The 26,477-nt window shown below is 39.2% G+C and overlaps 1 protein-coding gene across 9 annotated transcripts; it reads left to right on the forward strand.

The window, feature by feature from the left end:
• The first annotated feature begins 154 nt into the window (after positions 1–154).
• On the forward strand, positions 155–26,477 carry RCOR3 (REST corepressor 3). 9 transcript variants are annotated; one of them, XM_035321254.1, is made up of 12 exons: positions 155–183; positions 468–524; positions 5,925–6,002; positions 7,451–7,503; positions 9,270–9,431; positions 9,799–9,923; positions 11,459–11,555; positions 14,302–14,520; positions 16,150–16,227; positions 17,002–17,059; positions 22,371–22,612; positions 23,040–26,477. In XM_035321254.1, the coding sequence occupies exons 2-12, from the start codon at positions 476–478 to the stop codon at positions 23,382–23,384; spliced, it is 1,506 nt and encodes a 501-aa protein (XP_035177145.1). In that variant the 5' UTR covers positions 155–183; positions 468–475; the 3' UTR covers positions 23,385–26,477. The 9 variants fall into 9 exon arrangements, with proteins under 9 accessions (XP_035177145.1, XP_035177152.1, XP_035177153.1 ...); XM_035321261.1 differs by lacking the exon at positions 155–183 and having other exon boundaries at positions 240–524; XM_035321262.1 differs by lacking the exon at positions 155–183 and having other exon boundaries at positions 241–524; positions 11,459–11,537.

A 26,477-nucleotide genomic window follows, 5' to 3' on the forward strand; every position in this document is an offset into this window, starting at 1 on the left:
CCCCCCCCCCCCCCCGTGTCGCGATGGAGAAGGGCTCAGAGCCCTCGTGGGGCAAGAACCGGGCCGCCCCCTCCTCTGCCAGGCTCCCCTCGGAGCCGGAGAGCGGCGGCGACGAGCACGGTGCGAGCCCGGGGCTTCCCTGCGCTGCCACCCCCCCCTTCCCGCCCCCGTGTGTCGCCTGAGGTGTGTGTGTGTGTGTGGAGCGGGGGGGGCACCGCGACCGCCCCCCGCCCGCCGCCGGCCCCATTGTTCTGCCGAGCCGCCTCCCCCGACCCCCGCCCCTTTCCCCGGCGGTCGCCGGGGCTTAGGGGGGGGCGTAGGGGGGGCCGGGGGCGGGGGCTCGGCGCTGAGCGGCGGCGGGGGGGCTCCCGGGCGGCCCCCCCCCCCCCCCCCGCCCCCCGCGGGGGGGGGGGGGGGGGGGGGCGCTCCCCCCCCCCCCCCCCCCCCCCCCCCCTCCTGTGTTGCAGATGTAGGCATGAGGGTCGGAGCGGAATACCAGGCGCGCATCCCCGACTTCGAGCCCGGTAAATGGCTTTTTTTTTTAAAAAAAACCTTTTTTTTTTTTTTATTTCATCAGACCGGGGTGAGGGGGGGGGCGTCCTCCGAGGTGGGGGGGATACACACACTTAATGAGCAGCCCTGCCGCGCTCCCCCGCCGAGGCAGCGCTAGGTTAGGCGCTTCTGTCGGGGTTAGCTTCTTTTATTAACCGCTATTCTTCCCCCCAGCCGCTCCCCGCATCGAGGAGGCGGCGATCCCCAGAGCCGCCCGGCGAGGATGCGCTCGGCCGGCACCTCCGGCACCTCGCCCCGCACCGCGCTGCAGCCCCGGCTGCCCCCCCGCCCGCCTTCCTCGCCCTCCTCATCCTCCTCGCCCCCCCCAGCCCCTGCCCCCGGGGCACCGGGTTACCCCCGCACCGCCCGGTGCCCGGTTTTTTGGCAGCTTGGCGTTGCTGCACCGGGCGGGGAGGTTTGGAGGAGGGTTCGTGGCTTCTTGTTGTAGCGGTCGGATGAAGCCTGTCTACTTTCCTGTTCTCCAAACAGGCTCCATTGGTGTCAGATGATTTCCCACCGGAAGAGGATTGGGCCAGAGCTGCTCACACAGTGCCTCCTAAAGCTGGAGCCCCTGTTGATGGGCACAAGTCCCCACAGGCCAAAGAAAGGCCAGGGGAAAGAAAGGGGGAGGGTGGGATTAAATGGATGCGGGTTCTTGGCATAAGGGAATGCCTTTCCCCCGGAAAGGAGCGCGTAGCCCAGGTCTCTTTGTTGATGAGGCTAACCGCTTGTACCTTCCCTTTTCACACCGCCTAAATAAAAATAAATATAAATGATAATTTCTAATGTGCGGCCTGGGCTTGTTTTTCCTACAGGCCACTTAGAAAAACACAGAGCATTTGTTTTTTCCTCTGATTAAAAGGGCTTTTCACCCCTTGTAGGATGACTGAGGTTCTGTAGTTTTCTAAACTCCATATACATCAGTATCATTGCACTGGTGACTACAGGACTAATTTTATCCTCTCTTATAACTAGGCATCTTGGAGCTTGAACATGTTGTTTGGGGGGCTAGCATTCAATTGATGCTCCCTTCCCCAGCAACTGGTATTAAGGTATACTCTAGTTTATCAGACCAGCTCCTTAATGATGGAAACTTTTCTTTAAGAAGTCTTGCAGAAGATGTATAATATTGTTCTAGTGCAGAAATTTTGATTATTGGGGTGACAAGACTAACTTTCTTGGAACAGCTAAATCTTTTATATTAAAAATAACAAACTAAAAAACTTCAGGGTATAAGAATACTAACCACATTATGAGGTCGACTATCTGAGGAGATCTCGGGAAGATCTAATGCTCTTACATTTTCTTTCTGATGACTTTTGAAGCATCATCTGAGAGAGATGCTGGGCAAAAAGCTGCGCTCTTGCTGTCTTCTCACACAGGCATGTAGCTGATTATTTTTTCATGTCGCAAATGATGGAATGGGCATTCCATCAGACTTGCAGGTTTGCATATATGGGTGCAGGCACTGTCTCTAATTTACTAACTTTAATGTTTTTTCTTCTTGGAATTGTTTTAAGGTCCTTTTTTCTGACTGTTTATCAGGTATGTTAGAGTATGTATTTATTTACGGTATTTTGAATGCTTCTTAACCCCCTTAAAACAAATAGGCGGAAGGCAGGAGTCAATGTCAGATGAAACTAGACAGTCTAAGGTACAAAGCCTGCTTCTGGTACACGTACAGAATACTGAGTAGAACAAATAAGTCTTTGGCCTCGCTTAGCCAGCATTTATCAATATTTGCAAGCAATGCTTTGCAACAATATGTTGAGGAACGAGACATTAATGATTAAGGTTGTGACAGTAGTGAATTTGTTTTAACCTGAGTTCCTGTATAAAATAAGAAATGGTTTAAGAAAAAGTTAGTCAACTGTTTGTCAGCTTCGTGGGGAGGACAAGCGATTGAAAGTAGCAACTAGAAGTTAGCTTAAACATACTCCTTCCACTTTCTACACACCAGCCCCGTTTTACAGGCAAGCCTTCAGACAGCAGTAACAAATTGCTGTTAGTCGTAATGACAATTAAAAACACTGAGATAAATTTGCTTGCTGTGAAAAATGGTTTTAATAAGATAAAACCTCTAGATCTCCATACCTAATTTACTGAGTTAATAAACCATCTCCTGCACTCCAGGTTTTGTCTCCTCCTGCTGGTTTTCCTATAACATTTTATGTTCTTGAGGTGAAATTGTTTCTGCTTCTACTTTCTGCCCCACGTCCTGCTGTAGCAGGATGCTGGGGAGCTGGTGTCCTTGTACTGTGGGCCATCACTGGGGATGCGCCATGCTTTGTGCGATCCGCATGAGATGCTGCTTGAGAAGTTTCGTTTTACTCAGAATAAAGAATGGCTGCAGTACTAACTCTGCCAGGTCATGAGTTCCCAAAGGCTTTAGGATGAGTTCTGCTCGCTTAATGCAGAAATACTGATTTCCCATTTACCCTGCTCTTGGGGAGAGGGAGGGTATTAAGAGGAGCGTGTTGTAGCACTTAAGGTCATTTATGGGTTCCATTTCTTTGTACACCCTTACAAATTTTCTCCTTCTAGCCTTCCTATATGAAAACAGACTTTGTTGAATTGAAATTATTAAATGGCATGATGAAGAATATACAATTTTCTGTTTGTTCCCTGCCATCTGTCCCTGATTTTTTTTTTTAAGATGTCCAATCCTTTATTTTCAAAGCTTAGTTCTTTCTCCTGTTAGTTTCTGTGGTTTTGTTCCTCAAAAAGCCTCAAAAGCTTTCTTAACAAGAAGGTGGGACTTTATATGCCTGGAAACAGCACATTTTGAAATTTTCAAGCCCCACCAATGCCCTTATTAAGTTGTATATGCTTCTGGGTACTTACTTTATTCTCAGTACTTGTAATCGCATACAGAACAGCATTTTCCAAGCATACCTAACTTCTACCAGTGCTAAACTGAGATCGAGCACGTGCAAGGTGTTGCTGCAGTGGCGGAAGCAGCTGGAGTGCCCGTGGGTCACCTCCAGGTAGTCCCGTTCCCAACGGGGTGGTGGCAGGGGCGCAGCAACCATGTGCAGAAACCTTTTCTGAAGTGGCTTGGATGTGGCTGGGGAGGGAAGGCTGTGTCAAAGGTGTAGCTCGTGGGCTCTTATCTTCCTTACCGGCATGCAGCTCTGCTCCTCTAACCTACATGGGTTCCTGTGTTGCCCAGTGTTTCCAACCTCTGTCCCCAGTAAGTCTTCCAGAGAAGGATCGTGTCACCTTTGGGAAGCAGTGCAGCCTTTTTAGGGGTGGGAGGGTGCTGCTCACTTGAATTCACAAAGGACAAGAAGCACTTCTCATGAGGCAGATCCTGGGCTTGCTTATGGCACGGGGGATCTCTGTGCCACAGCCATGAATGCCCTGGGTTAAGGACAGGATGCCTTCCTATGAGTACTAACCTCCCTGTGTGCATCCCATGCTGCCTGTGTCACCTTGCTTTCCTTTCAGCAACGTGGAGGTGGCACCTGAAAGGTGCAGATGTCTGACTGCTGCCAGAGTGCAGTGTTGCTTCCCAAGGGCGTACTGCTGGCAGCTGGCACCCTGAGCGTGGCACCACACGCGTGATCTCCCATGGGTGTGAATGAGATGACAAATGAAGTTTTTTACCTTAGTACTTGAATACCCGATGGCTGGTAATATCCGTGATATAAACTAGTCTGCAGGTGTCTGTCTGGATTTCTTTTTTTTTCCAAGGAAAAACTGAGGGTATGCCTACATTAGTCATTTTATGTACACACATGGAAACTGATAAATTCATGTTTTCTCTTGTGGTCATCCTATTCTCTACTCATCTCTGACTGAAAGAGTGGGGTACTGAGTAACTGTCATTTCCTTCTGATAAAAACTGCCTGCATGAGAGAAATGATGTGACTGTAACAGGTTTGCATCCCTCTCCGTGAAAATACTGCTTTCCTAATGATTAACAATTGCATACTTTCCTTATCTGAAGTAGAGTGTTATATTAAGGATTTTGCTCTCATACTAAACTTGGAAAAGATGCTTCTTGTTTGTTTGCTTGTGGTGTGTAGCTTACGCTTTGAAAGTGTTGCTTTCTGGCTTCTGTGTATATTCTTAAATTTGTTGCAGTTACTTGTCATACAGATTTTAGACAACACACGAGTTCTTTTAGCATTTCTGATTAACTCATTTTCAAGTTCACAATCATAATGGATCTAAAGACTGCAAAGATGATAGCAAATACAAAATGCTGCCAAGCTAAAGAGGGAAGAACAACAAAACACAGTACAAGATTAGAAAGCACTACGTAGTTATCTTTTCCAAAGCACTCTTGTTTTTTGTTGTTGTTCTTTTATTTCCTGCAACAAGATGTCGAACCTAAATATAAAGGGTGAAAGCTTAAAATGGAGTAAAAAAGTAATTATTTCACTGGGGAAATAAATCTGTCCATCTCCAGGAAAGATACAAGCTAGGTTCTTCTGAGGTGCTTCCTCAAGGAGTTTATACTGACAGTAGTGTAAATGCTCCAGTTGTTGAGCAATGTCTTAGCAAGAGAAACTACTGTAAACAAACAGACCGTAAGAGCTTTTCTGTACTACCATACATTTGTAGAATATTCGTGGAAGATAACTATTAGTTGATGCTATTCCAATATTGGGCAATTTCTTTAAAAATCTGTTTTTAAGATCAAAGAGACTGTGATTTAGTGCTTTGTAGAAAGTTGCATTGGTATTGCAAAACTTGCTTTGTCCTCCTGATAGGTTAGGTGGCTTAGGCTGCTTCCCTTGCTGCATTCGGGTGGAGGAGAAGCAGAAACAAACGAAGGCTCTTCAGTCTAAATACTTTCTACAGCAATTTGGTTGGCTGTGAATATCAAAATTGCTTGGCTACAGAAATCAAAACTGTCTGTAGAGATGGATGATAAACAGAATTGTTGCTGGAATCATTAGCATAGCTTTCTCCTTATTGAAAAGATCAGAGATTGGTTACTATATTCTACCCCCATCTCTTAACTTTATTGTTTTAAGAGAGCCTAGCTTAACATAGGAGATTCCGTTACTCCTATGTGAGTGATAAATGTTAGAGTACTGATAGACAATTAGAATCCCTAAGAACTGTTCTAAAACAAGTACCTTTAAACTTGGCATCTATACCAACTTTAGTAACAGGCTTTAATGCTCAAATTGTGGTAAGTAGGATCTTATCTAATAGTCTTGACTGACCCTTCCTAGAGTAGTGTTCAAAGTCAGTTATTCAACGTCCTAAAGAATTAATGCGGAATTCATGGTTTTTTTCCCCTCACTTTAGTTGGGCTGGACTTCTTAATATGGTTGACTTTTACTTAGCATCCTTTGAATAGTTGTTCTTAAGATCCTATTTATAAGTACTAAGACTTGCTTGTTTTCTTACAGGTGCCACAAAATATACTGATAAAGATAATGGAGGGATGCTCGTATGGTCTCCATATCATAGTATTCCAGATGCCAAGTGTAAGTCCTGCCCTGCTTAGGAATGTGAATGTTGAAATTAAACTAAGTAATTGTTTCTGGTATGCTTGTTTGTTCTTTGCTTTACACATAGTAAAATTCCAAATTAGTACATTAAAATAAAAGAGAAACCTTGTTTTTATTTAGAGAACCGTAGGGAAAAGAAAGATCCCCTTCTCTTACTTTGTAATCAAGTCTTTGTTTCAAATCACAGTGCCTGTGTTGCATGTTTCAGATCAGGGTCTGAAACCTTTTGATTACTAATAAAGAAATAAAACACCTAAACATGAGGCACTTGTCACTCTAAATTTCTTAGAGAAGTAATTGCAGTGGATATGTTGAGGAAAGACGTGTTAAAGCCCCGTTCAAGGGCATATTATTTTTTCTTTCTCATCAGGAAAAACTGAGCATTTTCTCTCCGCAAAAGTGATGTGAAATAGTAGAATCATGTGATCAATTATCTGCTTAATCCAGTTTAAACCTGCCTCCTAGGATAGGATTCCCCGTATGTAGTATAGGGTACTAAACTTTGAGGATGCAGTCATGAGAATCTGGTCCTCAGGACAGTTTCTACATATTACCAGTAGTTAGAGGTTTGTGCCCCTCTTCGCCTTTGAGGGAACGTACCTTGTTCTACTGAAGAACAGTTAGAAATAAAATACAGGTCTGATTACTGAACATTTTCTTCATTCATTTAAAGTGCGATTAACTCTTTGCTGCAGCAGTTCATGGCAAGGACATCTCTGTTTCATTTGAGTAATGAGGGTATAATTATTTCCTTTTCTCAATTATGCTCCCTTTTAACTTAATTTAGTTGCCACTTAATTGTGAACTGCGATGGGTGAATGGGACGAGTTTGTTTCTTTAGAAATAGAGTACCTGATCAAAACTAGCAGGACTTCCATCAGACTTAATTGCCCAATCATGGAAAATGTTCAACACAAAGCTGGGTCTAATATACAAAAATATGTATTTAAAAACACTGGTGAAGTTAATGACTTCATTGAATTTTTGTGTTCTCTACTGAAAACTGGTTTCATGTGGTGGTTAAAATTAACGTTGGTCAGTGAAAATTATATTAGCATCAAGGATATGCATAGTTACTGATCTAGAATCTGTTTACACTATTTTTTAACATTTGTCTGGGCACCCCCATTGTGTCTGTGCTCTTAGGAGAGGAGCAGATTCCAAGAAGACAGTCTTTCTCTAAACAGCTAGGCTCTGATTAGCTAGCGTATAAACTTTAATACAAAATTAAATGTATTAAAGACAGCGAGCTTCTTTACTTTGAATAAAGCTACAAATACATGTAATGTTTAGGGAGTCCAGGGCCTGTGTAGTGTATTAAGGCATGGGAAGACTGTCTTCCCTTGTTAGATGGCTAATTCTGTGTGACCTTATAGCAGAACTCTTAAGTACTAAAGAATAACTTTGACATTGCTTTGTTACAGTGGATGAATATATAGCAATAGCAAAGGAAAAACATGGATACAATGTGGAACAGGTAAGTGCTATGAAATGAGAGTGCTAATTTAAAGGATTTTTTAACATGAATGTATAACACGACTCTTTTTTCCCCTTGGTTACTATTAATTAACGCTGTTTCTCTTCAGGCACGGCAGCAAACACTGCAGTTAAATGGATCTGCATACAGTTGTGCTCTGGATTCTCTGCAAAAGATTGAGCTCTTTGTTTTCATGACATGCTCAGCTTGTAATGTGCACTTTTGAAAGGTTTGGTATGTTTCTTGATACACTGGGCATGTCATGCAATTGTGTATGTATATTTAGCTAAAGAGTTTCTTAAGGAAGTAGCTTACAAAATCAGTGTTTAATACTAAAATGCAAACATGGTACAATTTTAAACCATTAATTGGGATAGGGACAGAAGTGGTAAGGTCTCGTGCATATTTTTTTAAAAAGCAAAACAACTTTAAGAGCTTTTTTTCTCCTAGAGGCAGGAAAACAATCAAATTTCCTGTTTGAGAGTAACAAATAAGATTATATTTTTTAGTAACTTTTAGTCACCATCCCATAAAAAGTATAGGTTAAAACTTTGCTGGTCTGCCCATAGTTCTGTTGCAGTTTTCTTTGTACAGTTTTCTTTGTACATTAACTAACTTACGTAAAACTGAGACTACATATTACAAAAAAAAAAAAAAAAAAAAAAAAAAAAAACGATATACGAGTGGGAACATGGTGTATGATCAAGTTTTGGAGGATGAAACCTCATGGTAGCAAAGACTTAGTAGCTGCCTGTCAATTGCTAGCCAAAGAAGATGCTGCCACTGTATGGTGCCTAGAGTAGTGCAGTTTTGCAATGTTTATTTATGGCTTGGCTTCGGTTAGGAGAGAGGGAACGAAGGGATCTCAGGATAAGTCTACGAAAGGACTAATTTTCAAAGCAACTTATAGTACAAAGTATTTTTTAGGCTGTTCACAGTGGAATAGAAATTCTCTTTGCAAGAGATGCTTGTTGGTTGCCATTTTAACATGAGAAGAGGTTTGTTATATCCAGGTTATTAGAAGATGTGTAATCAGGGGGTCTGGAGAGCTGATGAGCAACTGGCGATCATGTCTGCACTGTATGGTTGAAACTGAGTGGATTGCATTTCCCAGTTCCCATGCCAGACTTGATGCCAAGTCTGTCATTGATTCTCTGGCAGTAAGTCTAATTAGTCTAAAATTCTTTAAGAATATGAAGAAATGAACCATATAAAAAAATACATTTAAATTTCCATTCCTTATTAGGTGCGTGTGACATGGGAGCGGTCGTGCTGTTATGTGTGGATTGGAGAGTTGTAGAAAGAGCACTCTCACTTTGAACTTTCAGACTTGCATTTTGGATGATCCTCTGGCTGCTGAAAAGTATTTTTATTTTATTTTCTGAGTGGGCTGGTAATAAAGGCCTGAAGGCCTATATGGAACTGTGTAGGTGATGCATACTTGTGAAGGAAGAAAGCAGGTCAGATTTGAGCCTGTCAACCTTGTTTATGCTATTTCTGAAGTACTGCTGCCATGCCAACCTTAAATTATCTACTCTATCATAGCTTTAATAAAGTACAGATGTGCCCACTCTTCGCACCATCTCCAAAGAGAATTTTGTAACCTATAAGTACATAGCCAATAAATTGTAAATACATTTTCAGAACGGATTCTGATAGTGAATTTTATCTAAAATAAGTGAATAAGTGCTTGCCTCTTTAATGTAACTTGTCTTGACGTTTTAGAAAATTGACTAAATCCAAAAAGGGACTATTTCTTTTCAAAGGCTCTCGGCATGTTGTTCTGGCATAAACACAATATTGAGAAGTCCCTTGCGGATCTCCCTAACTTCACTCCTTTCCCCGATGAATGGACAGTTGAAGATAAAGTCTTATTTGAACAAGCATTTAGCTTCCATGGAAAGAGCTTTCACAGGATCCAGCAAATGGTAAAGTAAAATTTTAATCAGTAGCATTAAACGGTTCAGATGCATTTGGAACAAGGTCTCCCATTGGGCTAAATTTTCATCTTGATTTCTGCACAGAAGCTTCAGGCACAACTTAGAATGTAAGATTTACGTTCATTTCTTCATGTCTCCTGGAGCTATAGCTTTTCCTCTCTAATAAAAAAGTTCCTCCTTGTTGTCCCCCCCCCCCCCCAGCTTTTTAAAAATGCACACAAAATACATCTCTCGTTTCAATCTCATCCATGCATTGAAGGTATTTGGGTAAAGGTGGTTGTAAACAGAACAGAATTATAAACTTTGGTGGAACGTTAATGAAAAATTGTATTAATATGTTAATGAATTCTTCTAGCTTCCAGACAAGACTATTGCGAGCCTTGTAAAATACTACTATTCTTGGAAAAAAACTCGCTCTAGGACAAGTTTGATGGATCGGCAGGCTCGAAAGCTAGCTAATAGAAATAATCAAGGTGACAGGTAAGTTTTGTATTCTTAAGTAGCTAACTACAGACTTGAAGTCTTTCTGTGTAAAGATTTTTAGTAGTTTCCAGACATTATGCTTAAGCATGAACTGTACTTTTAGGTTTGAACGTTTGTGGTGATGTGTCTACTTTTAGCAAGGGGTTTGATACCTGTGCATTAAGAACTGTATTACTCTGGTCAGTATCAGTTGTTATAACACACCCGAATACTTAATTGATAACTGTAAAAATGGGTTTAAAGAACGCAAAGTTTGGGAATGTGGTTTAGAAATAGCACTTCATTAGGGAAATGTAACCCTATCTTATTTTATTGGGAGGAGAGAGTGTATGTGCAAGACTTTTTTTGTGTGTGGTTGTTTTTGTTTTTTAAACTAGGATGGAACTATAACTAAAAGCTCAACTTCTGTAAAGATCTGTAGCAATTAGAATGCCTAAGTACTATTTTATAGCAAAACTTTAAGACATTTTTGTATAAGTCTTATTTTCAGGAGACATAAAACTATTATGAGTCAAAGGGAATCCAAGTTCAAAACAGTGTTAAATTGTCTTGGGTAAAAGGGAATGACATTTTACCTAGTTATTATGAAATTAAAATTACATTGCGTGAAGTATACTTGTGTATTATCCTTCACTTTTTTAACGTGGTTTAATAATTTGATTGTGTAAGTACCGTAATCATGTTTATCAGAAGGCATGACTTTTCATGTATGAAACACTGACAAAACAGAGTAAAAGAGTGTAATTAATTATGCTAATGAAAAGAAAAACCTCCTGAAATTTAAAAATTCATGTTTTTTATGACCGTATAGCTGAAAAATCATGGAAGACAATTTCCTTCTAATACAGCAGTTTGGGGTTTTGTGATAACTAGAACGTGTTTTTTTACATTCAGGTTAGTCAGAAATGATATTGTGTAAATGACTGGATTGGACTAGGAAAATCTGTTCTCTTTTCAATCTTTTGCCTTTGAATAAATACAGCAAATTGCACATTTCTCTTTCCCCTCCTAAGCTTTTACTTCTTGAGCACTTTTAACTGGTGAAAAAATATTTTCCCATCTTATATTGTCCTCTTCTGCTCCCCACAGACTTAAACAAGGGTTTGTTCATACATCTGGTGCAGTGATTGGAAAACTGTGCCGTTAAAACTAACCCAACAAATTAAAGGTTATTTCTAGCCTTGATATAGTTGACCATCTAAGTGTTCACGCTGGCACAAGTGGTTGAACTGAAGAAAGGTGACACCAAATTTCTTGGCAGTGGTACCAGTTAAAGTATCTTACAAGTGGTTTTGAAACTACAGTTTGGGGTTTCTTGTTTATCACTGTAATTATCAGAATTTAGTCAAAGAAACATGTTTGTAGAAGCTCTGTTTCAAAAACTACAAATAACTTTGAGATGTCATATAATGTATAACTATAAAGCTTGAGTACTTAGAATAAGTATTTTAGAGTAGATAATTCTGTCTTACCAAGATACATATTTGGGGTTAAAAATTTGATAAAGTGACTAGCTTCTTATCTGTCTGCAGTGATGATGATGTAGAAGAAGCTCATCCAATGGATGGAAATGATAGTGATTATGACCCCAAAAAAGAAGCCAAAAAGGAGGTAACAGATAACTTAATGGTGAATGTCAGTTTGTTTGTTTTCTGTGACTGTGTTACTGTGAAGAGCATAACTTGCAGTAGAGAGATTTAACAATTTAACATCTACCTGATTGCAGCCCGATGAAATCATGGGGTCTTTAGTTTATTGAGATCTTTATGACTTCCAACTGAAACTAAACTTTATTTTTCTTTTTTCTATTCTGTGGGCTTAATGCATTTCTCAAACTTTTGCTATCTCCTGAATGATCTTAGTTTTACAAGACAAGAGACATGCTATCACTACCTGTCAAAACAGCATGCCCCCTGCTTCTGTCTTGTTATTATGTGTTTACAGTTTTATTGGTTGTGAATTATTGGAAACTAAATGTTTTCACTGTAAAAGTAAGTGACATTTTTTCTAAGAATAACTTTTTTTGTTGTTGTTCTTTCAAAGCCACAGTGAGATTATGCATTTCAACCAATCTGTCTTTATTTAGATGCTTCCTACCAGTAGATGTACAGAAAAATATTTTTGTCTCATAAAGTAGCACTTGCTGTTAGATTTACAAATAAGTGCTGTGTATGGAGTATGTTCAGGCTATTATTTTTATTTTCATAAATGTTATTTATGAGCAAGACTAGAAAAGCTCAGTTACGTGTGTAAACATTTTTCTTGATCAACTTCTGTGTATTTGCGATTTTCCTAAAATTTGAGAGTTCGTGCTCTTTGAGAATGCGAGGAAATGACAGTGCCAAATTTCAATATCCCATCTTGAAATAGTATATTCATAAAGTAGTCTCTAGGATTATTAATAAAACTTGTGGTTCTACCAAAAATGATGCTGGTTAAGAGACTGGCAGTATTCGATTCCATTCTGTTTGCAGTGACCTTCAGTGTACCACTTTTTCTCTCTAACTGCCTTAGGTAGGAAAAAAGGACAATTACAAAGATGCCTTTCTGTATAAAAGTTTGAGATTTTTTATTTTTTTACATGCTTGTATATGTTGTTTAGGACTTGAAATGGCACAAGCTCTGATAACGAACCTTTTTACTTTTTAGTCTGCCATTGTAACAATGTTCTTACCATCTGTTGGTTTGAGTTGCTGCCTAAGCCACTTGTCAATAATGCCTATTTTGTTCAACTTACTTAGTTATTGTTTATTGTTTGAATCACGATACATAGTCCAGAATGAAAGTAGTACGTTCATAGACTCCTGAGAACAGGACAATGAGTTTTGCAGTTTCTGAACAGTTATTTTATCTACAGTAGATAATTATGTGATCTAATATTTCTGGTGAGACTTGCATACTTCACTTCCTAAGTAAAACATAAAGTGAATGGGCTACTTGAATGCACAGGGCAATTTTAATTTCTTTTACCAGAGAAAGCTAAAACAAGCCAAACACCCTAGCCTGGCAGGAGAGAAACCTGAAGGAATGTTTTCTCTTTAAATCTAGACTGAACAGCCAAGAACTGCAATTTCACACTGAAAGAACAATGCTGAACCAGAGCACAAATGGTATAAATGGGCCAGAGTTATGCTTAACCTTGGGATTTTTAGATGTCTAAGGTTTTATATCAACTTTGAAGGTGGAGCAAATATCCTAAGTGCTTTTAAGTTAGCCTCTGTAAGTCTGAGGACTGGATTAAGATGCTACATTAGCTGGGAAGAGGCTGTGCCAGAAGGTCAAGCTTAGGACAGCAAAATACTGTTTGCTAATTTGTACTAATGCTACAGAACATGATAAGGGCTGTTGTTGCAGTTTGTGTTCTTTTTCATTGTGATCAGTTGACCACCTGCTCTTATCCTGCATGGATGCCAGCAGGAAGGAGCAGTGGGGAGCCACTTGAGGTAGCAAAAAAAGCCTGAATCCCATCTTTGTTTTGGTAGTTAGTGTTGCTTTGAACTGAAAAATCCTCACAGGGACAGTCAGTTTTGCTTTTCTGTTCCTGGTCTGTAGGTAATCTACCCAGTTGCTCTACAAGAGTCACACAGGTGCAGACTAGCTGTTGTGCGACAATGCCTATTGAAGACAAAGCTGAAACTTTTAGCAAAGATCTCCTAGGCATCCAAATATATCAAAAGAGCAGTTATAATGATTTTATCTCCTATTTGCTGTCCCTTTCCACTTAAAAGAAGTGAAAAACAAAGGCTTAACTTTGCTAAATTGCATGGATTTTTATAAAGACTGCAAAGGTAAATTCATTTTCTCTTCCAAATCTCAAATCCCCTCTCAAAACAAACAGCACTATTGCTTTCCAAGTTGGAGTGCTTGCAGCAGGGAAAAGTGCCATTGTGCATTCTTGCCAGTCCTGGTTGACTTTCTCTGATTCTTCTCCCCAACTTTCACCTGATATCTCTGTAGCTAACCAGAATGAAATGTGTAAGTCCCCTGATTGCTTGGTTTAAACATGCAGTGTATATATTCTTTACTTTCTGCATACATAAGAGGTTTGTAATTCCAGTCCTCTTTTACAGTATTGATGCCATGATTTCTTTACAGTTTACTGTATTTGCAGCTGTGTTCAAGAGGGGGGAAAAAAAAGATTGAAAATTTGACCTTCCTAAGCCTGACTAATGCAGGCTTATCCAGCAAATGGCTAGTATGCTACATTACTGCATCTGTGAGACTTAGTTTGGATACTGCATGCAGAGGAGGATGTTAGGTTAGGTTTTCTGGGTCATAAACATGACATGACAATGCTATGCAATACGTTATTCTTTAGAGAAGTTGAATGTAAGTTACTGTTATTCTTTAATGATTTATTTCTTGTAAATTAAAGGGCAATAATGAGCAGCCTGTTCAGACCAGCAAAATAGGGCTGGGTAGAAGAGAGTATCAGAGCTTGCAGCATCGCCACCATTCTCAGCGTTCCAAATGCCGTCCACCAAAAGGCATGTACCTGACCCAGGAAGATGTGATAGCTGTTTCCTGTAGTCCCAATGCAGCCAACACAATTCTTAGACAGCTGGATATGGAACTAATCTCGTTAAAGCGACAGGTACCATGGGTTATTGGTCTTGTTTTGTTTTCATCTCAAATTGTTCTTGTAATGATTTTGTAGATTATAAGATTATTTGTGAAGATTGTGAATCTTCTTTAATGCAAGCCTTCCAAATTTGTTCCACAGTTATCACCAGAAAAGCTGGACGCTAGCTGTTCTTTGGTTTTATTTTTTGTTCATGTGTTTTGTGGATAATGTGAAACAAGATGACCCCCTTAAAAAGGGGAGGAGGGGAGTATGGCATGGAACAGTGTTATTGATCTGGGAACAGGAGAAAACCCAAGTCACGTTTACTATTTTTTCGTAACTTTGTTAAAAAGCATTCATGTGACAAGTGAGGATAAGACCAATGAAGCAGTGGAAGTTGTATTTGTTATGCTTAAAATTGTAGCTGTTTTCCTGGATGTCTTACCCCACATCACACGAAAGTATAAGGGGGAAAAATAATGGGCCTTGTTATTTCTCTGTTTGAATTGGTGAACTTTCTACTTCTTACTAACTTTAGAACAACTGCTTTGTAGTCTTCACTTTTAAGAGGACTATTGCTTACCTGCTTTTGCATGTAGAAGTTAACTTGTGGCACTTAAAGTGGAAACACAGAATCTATTCAAACTTCTAAGGATACAGCAGTATGTGCATGCTTGCTTTCTAGGAGGGATGTGGCTACAAATTGAAGGCTTATCTCCTGAAATTTCTGCCTCCTTATAGTCTGCTAAGAGCTGCCATGTTGCAAAGTCATGGAGTGAACAAAGGGTTTTGTGGGCTTCTTGCTCCCTTGTATTCTTTTGCAGGAGAAATATGCTTCTTTCTATCACAGCAGGACTTTGGGACTAAATAGCATAGGTGGGTTTCACTGTTTAGCCTGAGTGTAGGTGAGTTACATCCTTGAGGTTGTCTTTCTCTTCTTTTCTTGCAGTGATCTCAGGGATGCAGCCTTTGGAATGCTCCACTGTGTTGTCTGCTTTTGTGTCCATACCTAAAGAACTCTTGTAATAACTATGCACCATAGTTTGCAAAACTATGTCCTCACTGTGTTACCTTATGTGCATCACTGTCAGGTTTAAATGGTTAACAGATATGTATATGTACAATTCAGAAGTTCTCTTCTTTTTATAAACTGAGGTATTTTATTTACATATTTTAAGTAATTTCCACAAGCACCCTTGAAGGAAATTATGGTGGTCTTAGATCAATAAAAAGCAGTCTGTCAGAAACAACTAACTGGAAACATCTCATACTTTTACATTTTTTTTCAAAGTGCTTTTTGGAGGAGGAAAAAATTTATGTATACAGTACATTTCAGTTAGAAACCTAAGAACCATCTATTCTGCATTCTTCTTCAAGAACATATGTATCATTATCAAAACTTGCATTTTATGTCATTCTTTTAATATTTCTTCAGACTGTTCTTTTGAAAGACTGGCTTAAATTTTTTTCTCTCCATAGTGAACTGTGCTGTATCTTTTATTTTTTATTTTGTTAATGGTTAAAAGTAGTGAAGCCTTAAACCGTAATATTTCTCTTTCTAACTTAGGAGGTACACTTGTGGCAATCCTAGTGAAGATATATGTGTAAAGTGACCAACTTTCTTTGTGGAGCTGATTAACTTTGTTGTTTTTGACCAAGGTTCAAAATGCTAAGCAAGTAAACAGTGCACTTAAACAGAAAATGGAAGGCGGGATTGAAGAATTCAAACCTCCTGAGGTAAATCAGAATAAATATCAGAACTTGTGGCCTCGCACCCACATTAGTGGGAAGCTACAGAAATATGATTTGCTGCAGCATAATGTTTGCATTTCAGCAGCAGCTTAAACAGGATCCATTGAATAACATACTTTGGTGAGTCCGTCTGGTCTTTCTACAAGAAATTAGTAGTAGGCTTTTTAATGGCAACTGGCTGAATAAAGAAGCAGAAGAAACTGAAATGTTGTATCCATTCATGACAATATGGAGCTGAAATTGATTCCTTATATATTGTTTTTCTGATTAAAAGTAGTTTATGTGGATTGCTAGCAGTAAATTCTATGTTCTTTTTAAAAACATCAGTACATATAAATTTGGGCATTTGAAGTGAGTGATATATTGCTACAGAGGTTCTCTCTTTGCTTGTTTTAAGGGCTTGCAAATGAAATGAATGCATGAATGCAAAACATTCCCAACATCAAGTTTTAATAGTTTAGATAAATTTAACTGTAAACTCGAATTCTGCCTGCATAAAGATCATTAGCTTGTGCTTAAGTTATGTTGTAGGTGAAAAACTGTAATAAAGCAAAGGAGAAACTATTGCTGTAGATCTAAGCTCAAATCCTTAAATACTATGTCGTGTTCATGAAAGCAAAACTTTATGGCTTACAATCAAGAGATTTTTACTTATGTAATACAATCTGTCGTGTGACTAAAACACATTCTAATGCTCAGATATTTTAGAGCTGTTGAAACATTTTAATGATCTTTGTGCCATTTTTCTAATTTTAATAGTCTAATCAGAAAATCAATGCCCGTTGGACCACAGAAGAGCAGCTTCTTGCAGTACAAGGTATGTTAATAGTAGTAGCAACTTGAAATCTGATGCAAAGGATTTTAAGAGGTGTTCAGGCGTGTTTATGTTTCCTTCTAATGAAAGCTGAACTTTTATCTGGTTGTATAAGAAAGTCACTGAGAAAACAACAAAACTAGTGAGAATATTTAGCATATTTATTCAAGCAACATGACAGTAGTCTTCCAGTTACCTATATTAAATCTTAAATAGAAAAGATAAGATGGGTTTAACAGCTGTATTAGTACTGAAAAGTCCCTCCAATAGTTTTCTAAATAACCTTACATGAATTTCTCCGAAGTGGAAGACTGAGATAGTGGTTGAAGTAATAAAATTTGAAGCAAAAAGTTGTTAAGACATCTTTCCATATCCTTAAAGTAGCAAAAAGGCATAAATAACACTGCTTTACAGGAAAGAAGTTTTTTTGTTGTTGTTTTTTTTTTTTTTTTTCTCTGTTCAGGAGGGAATAAAAGAGCAGTTATCTAGCCAGCCTTTAAGAGTCTGAATGGACACTGAATTAACTGTCTTATTAGAGAAAAAAATATGATTTTCTAGCAGGCTACTAATATGGCTGATTTGCTGTTACTTTGTTTATATCAAAGAAAATGGACTCTTGTCCTGCTTTTATGTGCACTGCCTAATCAAGGAACTTGCAAAAGAAATCTCTGGAGAGCCTGTTACTGTTTTGAGTCGTCATATGTTGACTGATTTCTGTGGATCAACTTTTCTAAGATAATATAGATCAGCTTAGTTGCATGTATCTACAGTATATCCCTGTATTCTTCACATGCTTTAAAGTGAAAGACTAAATTTTAGTACCAAACCTTCAGTTGGATCAGGATAGGAATGTAAAGTTGTCAGGCATGCCATACCTGGTAGTCATTTGCCAGAAGACCGATCCTGAAGTTAGGCTTATTTTGAAATGTGAATAGAAATACTGAAGAGAATGGTGTGTCTCCGAGACTGGGATTTGCATCTCCAAACTGTTTTCTGTCCCAAGTTCTTTTTCTCAGTATTGGTAACTAGCTCACTTTTTAATTTACTGAATGCAACAGAAGGAGGTGCTTATCTTTAATACGATTGTCTAGTAGGTAGAATGCTTGCTGTAGGAGTGGGGATAATCCAGGTTCATTGTGCCTGCCTTAGGATGAAAGGATTCAAATCATCTCGCATTTTCAGAGTTTAATTATCAGAGCTCTAACCAAGGAACAGTTTGGGAAGCGATAAGAATGCGCTGAGCTTTTGTTAAGCTATGGCACTATGTAATCAACAATGGAAATGAGAAAACTGGAGCACGGAGAAAAGAGAAAAAGGATTGGCAATCCTCTGGAGAGGAGTTCTAGTCTTCTGGCCCCTCCCTGAGGGAATGTTTCATGTTTTATAAAGGTAGTCATCCTCAATACTTATGGGTGGGATGAGAAAGCATGCCTGCTGGAAGAAAGCTGTTTTCACTGAACTTCCATGAGCTTCTTGTGTATATATAATTTCCATTTTAGTCCCCTTCCTTGGCCACTGTATAAAATGGGGGTGGAAGAACACCTTAGCATGAGGGACAAAATATTCTTATCCCACCCTTACCTTCTGTCTGGTGGTAAACTCTCCCTCCTGGCATGAGTGTTGTAGGTATTAAAATCCCATCCCTTGCTTCAAAATAATTATTTGAATTAGTAGCCTAATATATGACAGAGCCATGCTATCTTTTGCTCTGACTCTGCTTTTAAAAGAAGTAGCCATGGTTGCTGTACTAAAAGCCACCATAGTATGTGTTAGGCTTGAACTTGCCAGTTGACTTGAGCAGGGGGACATTTAGTGTGTATGCTTAAAAAAGATTTAGTTCATCAAATACTGATTTATTTTGGCATGTGATTTTAATAATTTTACAGAAATCATAAGCATTAATCAGGTAGGTGGCACTTCTGGGATTTGTTCACTGTAATTCAGATGTTAAATCCTACCACGCAATCAGAAAAATAACCTTCAGTAACACAGTTTTGGTACTGTTTTTTCTAAACATGAAATAACTCATGTAGTCTGTAGGCTAATCTCAAGAGACTGGCAGTAAAGAAGAGAGGTAATGAAAAAAAGACCTTAAGATATTGCTGAGTGTGTAATCTTAAAAGTAGCGTGGCTGCCTGCAGTGGGGTTGTGAACTCAGACTTACGATCTGTGAGCCAATCTTTTGCAGTATAGTTAATCACGTTACTGTTCAACTTTGACAGTTCGTCATATGAGGTGTTCTTAACGTACAGAGTTTGTGTATAGAAACGTGAGCACAGTCATCCTTTCAAACTAAGATTTCAGCCATTTGAAAATTGTATTTGCAAAAATGTTTTAAGGCATTTTCTAAACAACACAATTTGAATCGAAAAGCAGGCATGATTTTCATATCGTTGCAGTGGAAAACAGTTGGAAAAAACAGCTCTATATAAGCTAGTTGCCAGGAGCACTGTAATCACACCCCAGTGGAACTGCAGCTGTCATAACCTGGAGGTTGTGGTTAACTGTTTCTGCCTCGTTGTGGTGCTGTATTATATTGCTTTGGACTCAGGCTGCTGTTTTTGTGCGCGTGTCAGCATGTGCTGTGCTGCAGGGCACCAGACAGCAGTAGGCAGTGTAAAACTCAGGCTGAGGAGTTTCCCTGAGTTACACATCTAAGATGAAACACTGTAATATCGAGCAAGGTTAAGTGCAGCTCTTACCTAGGCAGAGATTTGAGGATCTTGAAAGGTTCCCATGAACAGGACTAGTTCCATCCAAGCTAGGGGAGGGGCATTCGTGCCTGTGAAGTAAGGCTGTGCAGCTGTATTTTGAATTGCACTTGGAGCAGCCTAATAAAATTATTTAATAACATATTAAACACTTTAGAAATAATTTGGGTGATGTTTATCACAGAATTTGTATAAGGATGTGTATGTAAATCCCGCCAATTTGAAAGGGATGGTGAGTTGGCATCAACTCTTACAGATGTGCCAACGTGTAAAACTCTCATAAAGAAGGATTGAACTTCCTCTATTTCTGATGCGGCTTAAAAATGCTTTACATCATGGTGTATAAGCCATTGTGGTGATGCTATAGCAGTACTAAATAACACTCTGAAAAGAGTCCAAAACAAGAAGTGCTGTGTGTAGCTAAACCAATGAAACTTGTTTTTCTTTAGATGTTTCTCATCAGTGGGCTCTCAGTGTAGGCACTATGCGCTGTTTTCCAACAGTCTGCTTGGAATAGGCTTTAAGACCTTGCATCTGCCAGCTTCAGTTCAAGTTAGCTAACAGGTTCAGCTGTTTTGCAGGTTAAGGGGAAAGAAGAAATACGGAGAGCATAATAACAGAAAATCCTGAAATCACTAAATGTCTGAAGTAGTTTTCAAGCAAAAATGTGCTTTGTTCTGCTGGGCACTTTGTTCGCTTAAGGAATTCTACAGGATGTTAGATACGTTGCTGTAGACATTTAACGGCCATCATAAATTAGTAAGGGTCAGAATGGCAGGGCAATCAATATTAAAACACTGGAGGGAGTGCTCTGTGGGCATGTGCAGCTGTTAAGGGGTTTAGCTAGTACCTTGAGCACATGAGAATGAAAAGCCAAATCCCTGTATTTGCCTTGCCTAGATATGTTCTCTCCCAGAGGCTCTGCTAGGTCCTTTTGTTTTTATTTCCAAGGTTCTGGCAGTCAGAGAGGTTGGATTCTTTTGTATGCCCAAGAAAAGATCTTAAATAACGTAGCCAAGCTCTTGACAGTTGTAGCATCAGCTTCAGCTACAGTAATTGTTACTCTCCTAGGGCTGAAATTTTCTCTTAAATGTTAGAAAGTGTACGTGCCACATCAGAAAGGCCTATTAATGAAGCAAGAAGAAAATAGCAGAACAAGATGATCATACTCTTAACAGTTAAGTTGAAAAGAAGCATAGCTTTCAGATTCGAAACAACTCTCACCTTCTGAATCTTCCGTTTCACTTTCTGAAGCAAGACATAAAATTAGGCATGAGACAGGGTACCTGTCCTCTAAACACTGTAATATATTCTGAAGGAGTTCAGCTATCAGGAGCTTCACATAAGGAGTCAAACTGTAATTCGCTCATGCATAGCTAAGAACAAAAATGAGTCTTCTGTTTATTGAGCCTGGAGTGTGCCTTACAGTACCATAGAGTACAAGCATGTAACGTTTTATTTCTCTAGGCTCTAGACCTCTGGCCACTTATGATTAAAAATAGACTTTGTGCAGCTGCATTCAAGGATGCTGGAGAGCTTCGGGATTTTCTTCTTAAGCAAGAGAGAGGAGTAACTAGACATGCACCCTAAATAAAACAGAGAACCAACAGAGTTCAGATTATAATTCCAATTTTAGGTTTTAAATTACAAAAGTCTATAGACCTTTTGTTGTTGTTGTTATATGCAAATGTCATTTTAGAACTTTAAAAAGCCCATGTTGGTATTTTTGGAAAGGATCAACAGTGTTTTCTTTTGGAGTGCTTGTAACCTTCTGATACTGATGTGAGAATGAGTGAAAAGAACAATGCAAACATCTTCTGTCATGCTGCTTCTTGCTGGCGAATTTTATCCTGGAGGCTTGTGCTGGGCTGTCTTAGACACCAATAGCTTATATTTATTTACTTTCCCCTAGGTGGTTGTCCCAAAACTCCAGATTTGTTTACCCAGCTTGAATGGTGAATGAGAGCTTTAAAAAGACTTTGTCCAGTGAATGCTGGCCAGTTACCCTCTGTAGCCTTAGTAGAGCGTTCTACAAATGGAGGAATGAGCCATGTTGTTGCTTCCAGAACTGTGACCCTGTGCGTGGTCCGGTGGCTGCTGCCCTCAGTGCTCGTGCTGGCCAGCTCTTGCACAGGTGGTGGGCAGCTGGCAAGGAGGGAACCTATTGAAGCTGTCAATGTTTGTTCCTTGGCGTTTCTGGTACCATGTCTTGTTACAGCTATAAACACTCGTTCAGTCACCCTCCCTCCCCCATCTTGAACTTAGCTTGGGCTTCTGCCTTCAGTCCAAGCACACTGAAAGATGTACTGCATTTGTCAGAGGCCAGATCTCTGTGGTTTTAGGTTGGGAGGCTTGGTGAGTAAGCCAGGATCTTTAAGAAGAGTGGGTAATGACCTTTTAATAAAGTTCTCCATTTATATGTTGATAGCTATGCAATTGCAATTTTTTGTTTTAATGGAAATTGAGGCCTTCTCCTAATTGAGAAGTCCACCTACTTAGCGAGCCCTTGGTTTGCAGGTCCCGTAGGTTCTCTCTATAAATACATCACACGTAGCTGTGTCTGACTGATTCTTCACAGCTATGTTATTTACTTTGCCTTCCAGGTGTCCGCAAATATGGTAAAGATTTTCAAGCTATTGCAGATGTAATTGGCAACAAGACTGTTGGCCAAGTGAAGAACTTCTTTGTAAACTACAGGCGTCGGTTTAACTTAGAGGAGGTATTGCAGGAATGGGAAGCGGAACAAGGAACCCTGGCTTCTAATGGTGATGCTTCTGCTTTAGGGGAGGACACAAAAAATACTTCTAATGTGCCATCAGGAAAGAGCACTGATGAAGAAGATGAGGTGTGTTTTGTGTACCAGATATAAGTAAGCATGGGTTGAGGAACAGCATTTTATTTAGTGATATAATGTAAGGTTAACTGGTGTGGAGTGGCAAACCACATTCTAAAGAATGATAAGCTTGCATAGAACTTCAGCCAATGTCGTTAACCCACTGGGAACAGGACTGCACCTTGCATAGTGACGATCACGTTACTGTTTTATTGTTAAAATACAGTTCTTGTTCTAGAAAGAAGACTCTTGCTTCATAAATATTTTTAGTTCTGCTGTCTATAATATTTTGGTTGGCGATTTCTTTTCAGTAACTTCTCGGTTTTTCGGTTTTGTTTGATAAATGCTGTTTCCTGTATAGTGGACAGTGGCAACCCAACGGCATGGCGTTCCGGCCGGGACGGCTATTCACGCAATCTTGTCTTTGTCCTTTGTGCAGGCACAAAGCACTCCGACCACTCAGTGTTTAGGCCCTTCACCTCCAGCACAGGCATCTGCTCCAGCACCTACCGCTCCCATGGCAACTTTAAATCAGCCACCCCCGTTACTTCGACCAGCGCTTCCTGCTGCTCCTGCGCTCCATCGTCAGCCTCCGCCACTTCAACAACAGGCGCGATTTATTCAGCCAAGGCCAACTCTAAATCAGCCTCCCCCGCCACTCATCCGCCCAGCTAATTCCATGCCTCCTCGTCTAAACCCAAGGCCGGTGTTAACCACAGTTAGTGGCCAGCAACCACCCTCGCTTATTGGAATTCAGACTGAATCTCAGTCCACCCTGCACTGAAGAAATAAAGCAGAATTATGTTAACTCCTACAGCTGAAAAACAGTATCAATGTACTTTTTTTTTTCCAAATAATGAAGGGGAGAAAACAGCAAGCCTTCACAGGTATCAGACCAGTTTTACAGAGGAGCAAGATAATAACCAGAAATGGAGCCATGTGAACGACCACCTGTATAAAAATATTTTTTGTAGAAGACTTGTACAGCAGAATAATGCCTACAATATGGCCCTCCTCTATGTGAATAACTGTTGAAGGAAGCTAACTTCTTACATGAATAAATGTTCAACACACCAAGATTTGATTTAACTGATTTTTACTCTATTTATTTTATTACAGTTCTTTGTAGTCAAACATCTAATTACAGAAAAGTAGTCTGGCAAATCTAGGAATAAGTAATATTGTAGGAGACTTAAATGTAGGGTTATTTTTGTGTGTGTGATTTTTGTTTTTTATTTTTTTGTACTTTTTAGTGGAAGAAAAAGAAAGAATGGCCTTAGGTTCAGAATTTTTGGCCCTGTTTAGATAACGGTAGTAGCATTTCATGCAGTTGTAAAATGTAGGTGTTTCTTCTCCATGTTTTTCCCAGAACACTTTTTCTTGTTTTTAAAAAAAAAAAAAAAAAAAAAGGTACGGTCTTATTAAATAGTCCTCTAAAAGAGTATTCTAAAACTCAATGAGCTTTTGTACCAAACATAATAAATCTCACGTGTGTTCTAATAGAAATTATCTGAAAACAGGAGTCCAGTGTCCTACTGCAATATCACTCGTAGGCTGGGGTGGAGAGAAAGGCAGCAACTTCCAACACCCAGGGGGATTACAGGAGAGGAACTGTTTAGCAAGAGCTATTTAATTTGTTATTCCACAGATTCTTCTAACTTAAGTACAGTAGAATTTCATTCCTCTGAGAATGTCTGTTAGCAGTTCATAATGCATTAGATCATTGGTCTCTTCTCTAAAAATTCATTGTGAAAGTACAGAGGCTGATGGTGGTAGAATACTGTGGCAATAGGGCTATTTGCTGCCGGCCCAGTCTGAGCATTCAATGTATCTCTGATTTCTGCTGTTGGTGGCAGAGTTGAATAGCTGGGTTGAGGCTATCGTGGTTTTTTTTCTTTTGTTTTGTTCACTACCTAAAACCTGCATTTGGATATTAATTATAGCTCCCAATTTTTAGGAGATTAAAAGGTTATCATTTTCCTGTGCATTTATTTTTTCTTGTTGTCTTAAAACCTTGATTCATACCCAGCAGTGATTTCTTTTTTTTGTATTTTTTTTAATAGATGCTTCTACCTTCTAAGGAAATCAGGCTTCAACTTGAGTAGCAGTATTTGAAACTGTGATCTGAATCGAGCTATGGAAAAACGTTGCATTCTTGACTGTGTAGAAACATTTGTGTTGACTGCCATACTATTCTATAAAATTATTTTTGTTTGTAACAGAAGTGGTGTTTGCAAGTCCTTTTAAATCCATTCCGTTATTAACTAGATTTGCCCTTGACTAAGATGAGATGGTATTAGAAAATGGAATGTGCTCTCTCTAGGCTTTTTCACAGATGAATTGATTGGTCTAATGATCAGTTCAGCAGTAGGCTAAGGTTTTTCATTTGTGCAAAGGGAAGTTCTTACAGCATCAGATCGTGTTTCCTTTTTAAATCTTGTATTAGAGTTTGATATTTGTGACCTGAATTGAAATTAGGGTGCTAACCTCCATAGTTTAGTTCTTCACTCAAATATATTTCCAGATCAAACATTTTTTCTTTCTGAACAGCTATCACTAGTGTGCTGAGGTCTCATACAAAAAAGGTCCTTCTTAGGAATATTCTTCTGCATCAGAGTAGGTTCTTAGCCACTATGTGAGCATCAGTTGACCTCTCTTCTAAGAGAAGCAGCATCATAGAGCAAGCACCGAGAAATTTGTGATCACTTAAACTTTTGTTCTGGAAGTCCTGAATGCCCCCTCAACAGCTACACACAGGTCTGATCTGGCTGCTGTCCAGAATTCCAAACTGATATGAAAACCTTTTTGACAGCCTAAGTATCTCAGCTTAATTGTTGATAATGATAGGATACATCATCAGTATTTCTTGCTCTTTCCTGTTTTCTTTTTTCTTTTTTCTTTTTTTTAGCATTGAGTCTCCCAGGTGTGCGTATTGTACCTTTGCTAATTTTTGTCTTGTCTCTTGTCGATAGACTTCAGTATGCAGAATGTTGGGTGTTGCAGTAGAGTTGGCCACCGCCAACTGCTATAAAACTGTTCAGTACATTGTAATTCAGTTTAATCATGTTTAAATATTCTATAACTGGGCGAAGGTGCTGTATTAGAAGGGGGGAGGGAGGGTCAGAGATAGGTAGTATTTTTTAATTTACAAACACTGTAGCACACAGTAGGGATCTCCTAGCATTTGTAGTACTAAATAACTATGTACATAGCAAAATGTCTTTATTGTGTGCTTTGCAGAGTATGTGCATACAGTTTGCACGTCCTGTTTTGGGGGGTAGGGTTTGTTTCAAGCAGTGTTTGCCTGGAGAGTGATATGCTTGCTGCTTAATCAAAGGATTAAAGTTTCAAAGAAATCTGTGTCTTCTATTTTTATGTACCTTGTAATGGTCTAATATGTTAGGGCCCTTATACTGTGATTCTCTTCTAAATTCATTTATATTTTTTTAAGAATTAGAAATAAAATTATACAATGGTGTTGATTTCGGTGGGGAATTTCTTTTGCCATATCTAGTCTCCTGTTTTTGTAATGTAGTAATGAACTCTGACTTCAAGGTTGGCTTAATTTTGTCACTTTAAAAAATGTAAAATGTTTGCACACTAAAGTTTGGCAGAGAACGTGTATCCTACATTGTTCAATGCTAATGTAACTCTACAGCTTTTTGTACAGTTTATTTTAGTTAATAAAGCAAAACGGTACTAAAAATGATAGGTTTTACAAATGCGAGGCATAATTTGAACTACATGTCTTAGGAACAACACTTGCAAAATATGGATGTACAAAAATATCAGATTTAATTGTTGCACTTTAAATCAGAATGGGTATGAAGTTAAGCAGGTGTTTCTGCATTAATAAAAACAATCACTAAACATTGCA

This window comes from Oxyura jamaicensis, chromosome 3 (genome assembly GCF_011077185.1).
Source record: "Oxyura jamaicensis isolate SHBP4307 breed ruddy duck chromosome 3, BPBGC_Ojam_1.0, whole genome shotgun sequence".
Classification (NCBI taxonomy): Eukaryota; Metazoa; Chordata; class Aves; order Anseriformes; family Anatidae; genus Oxyura; species Oxyura jamaicensis.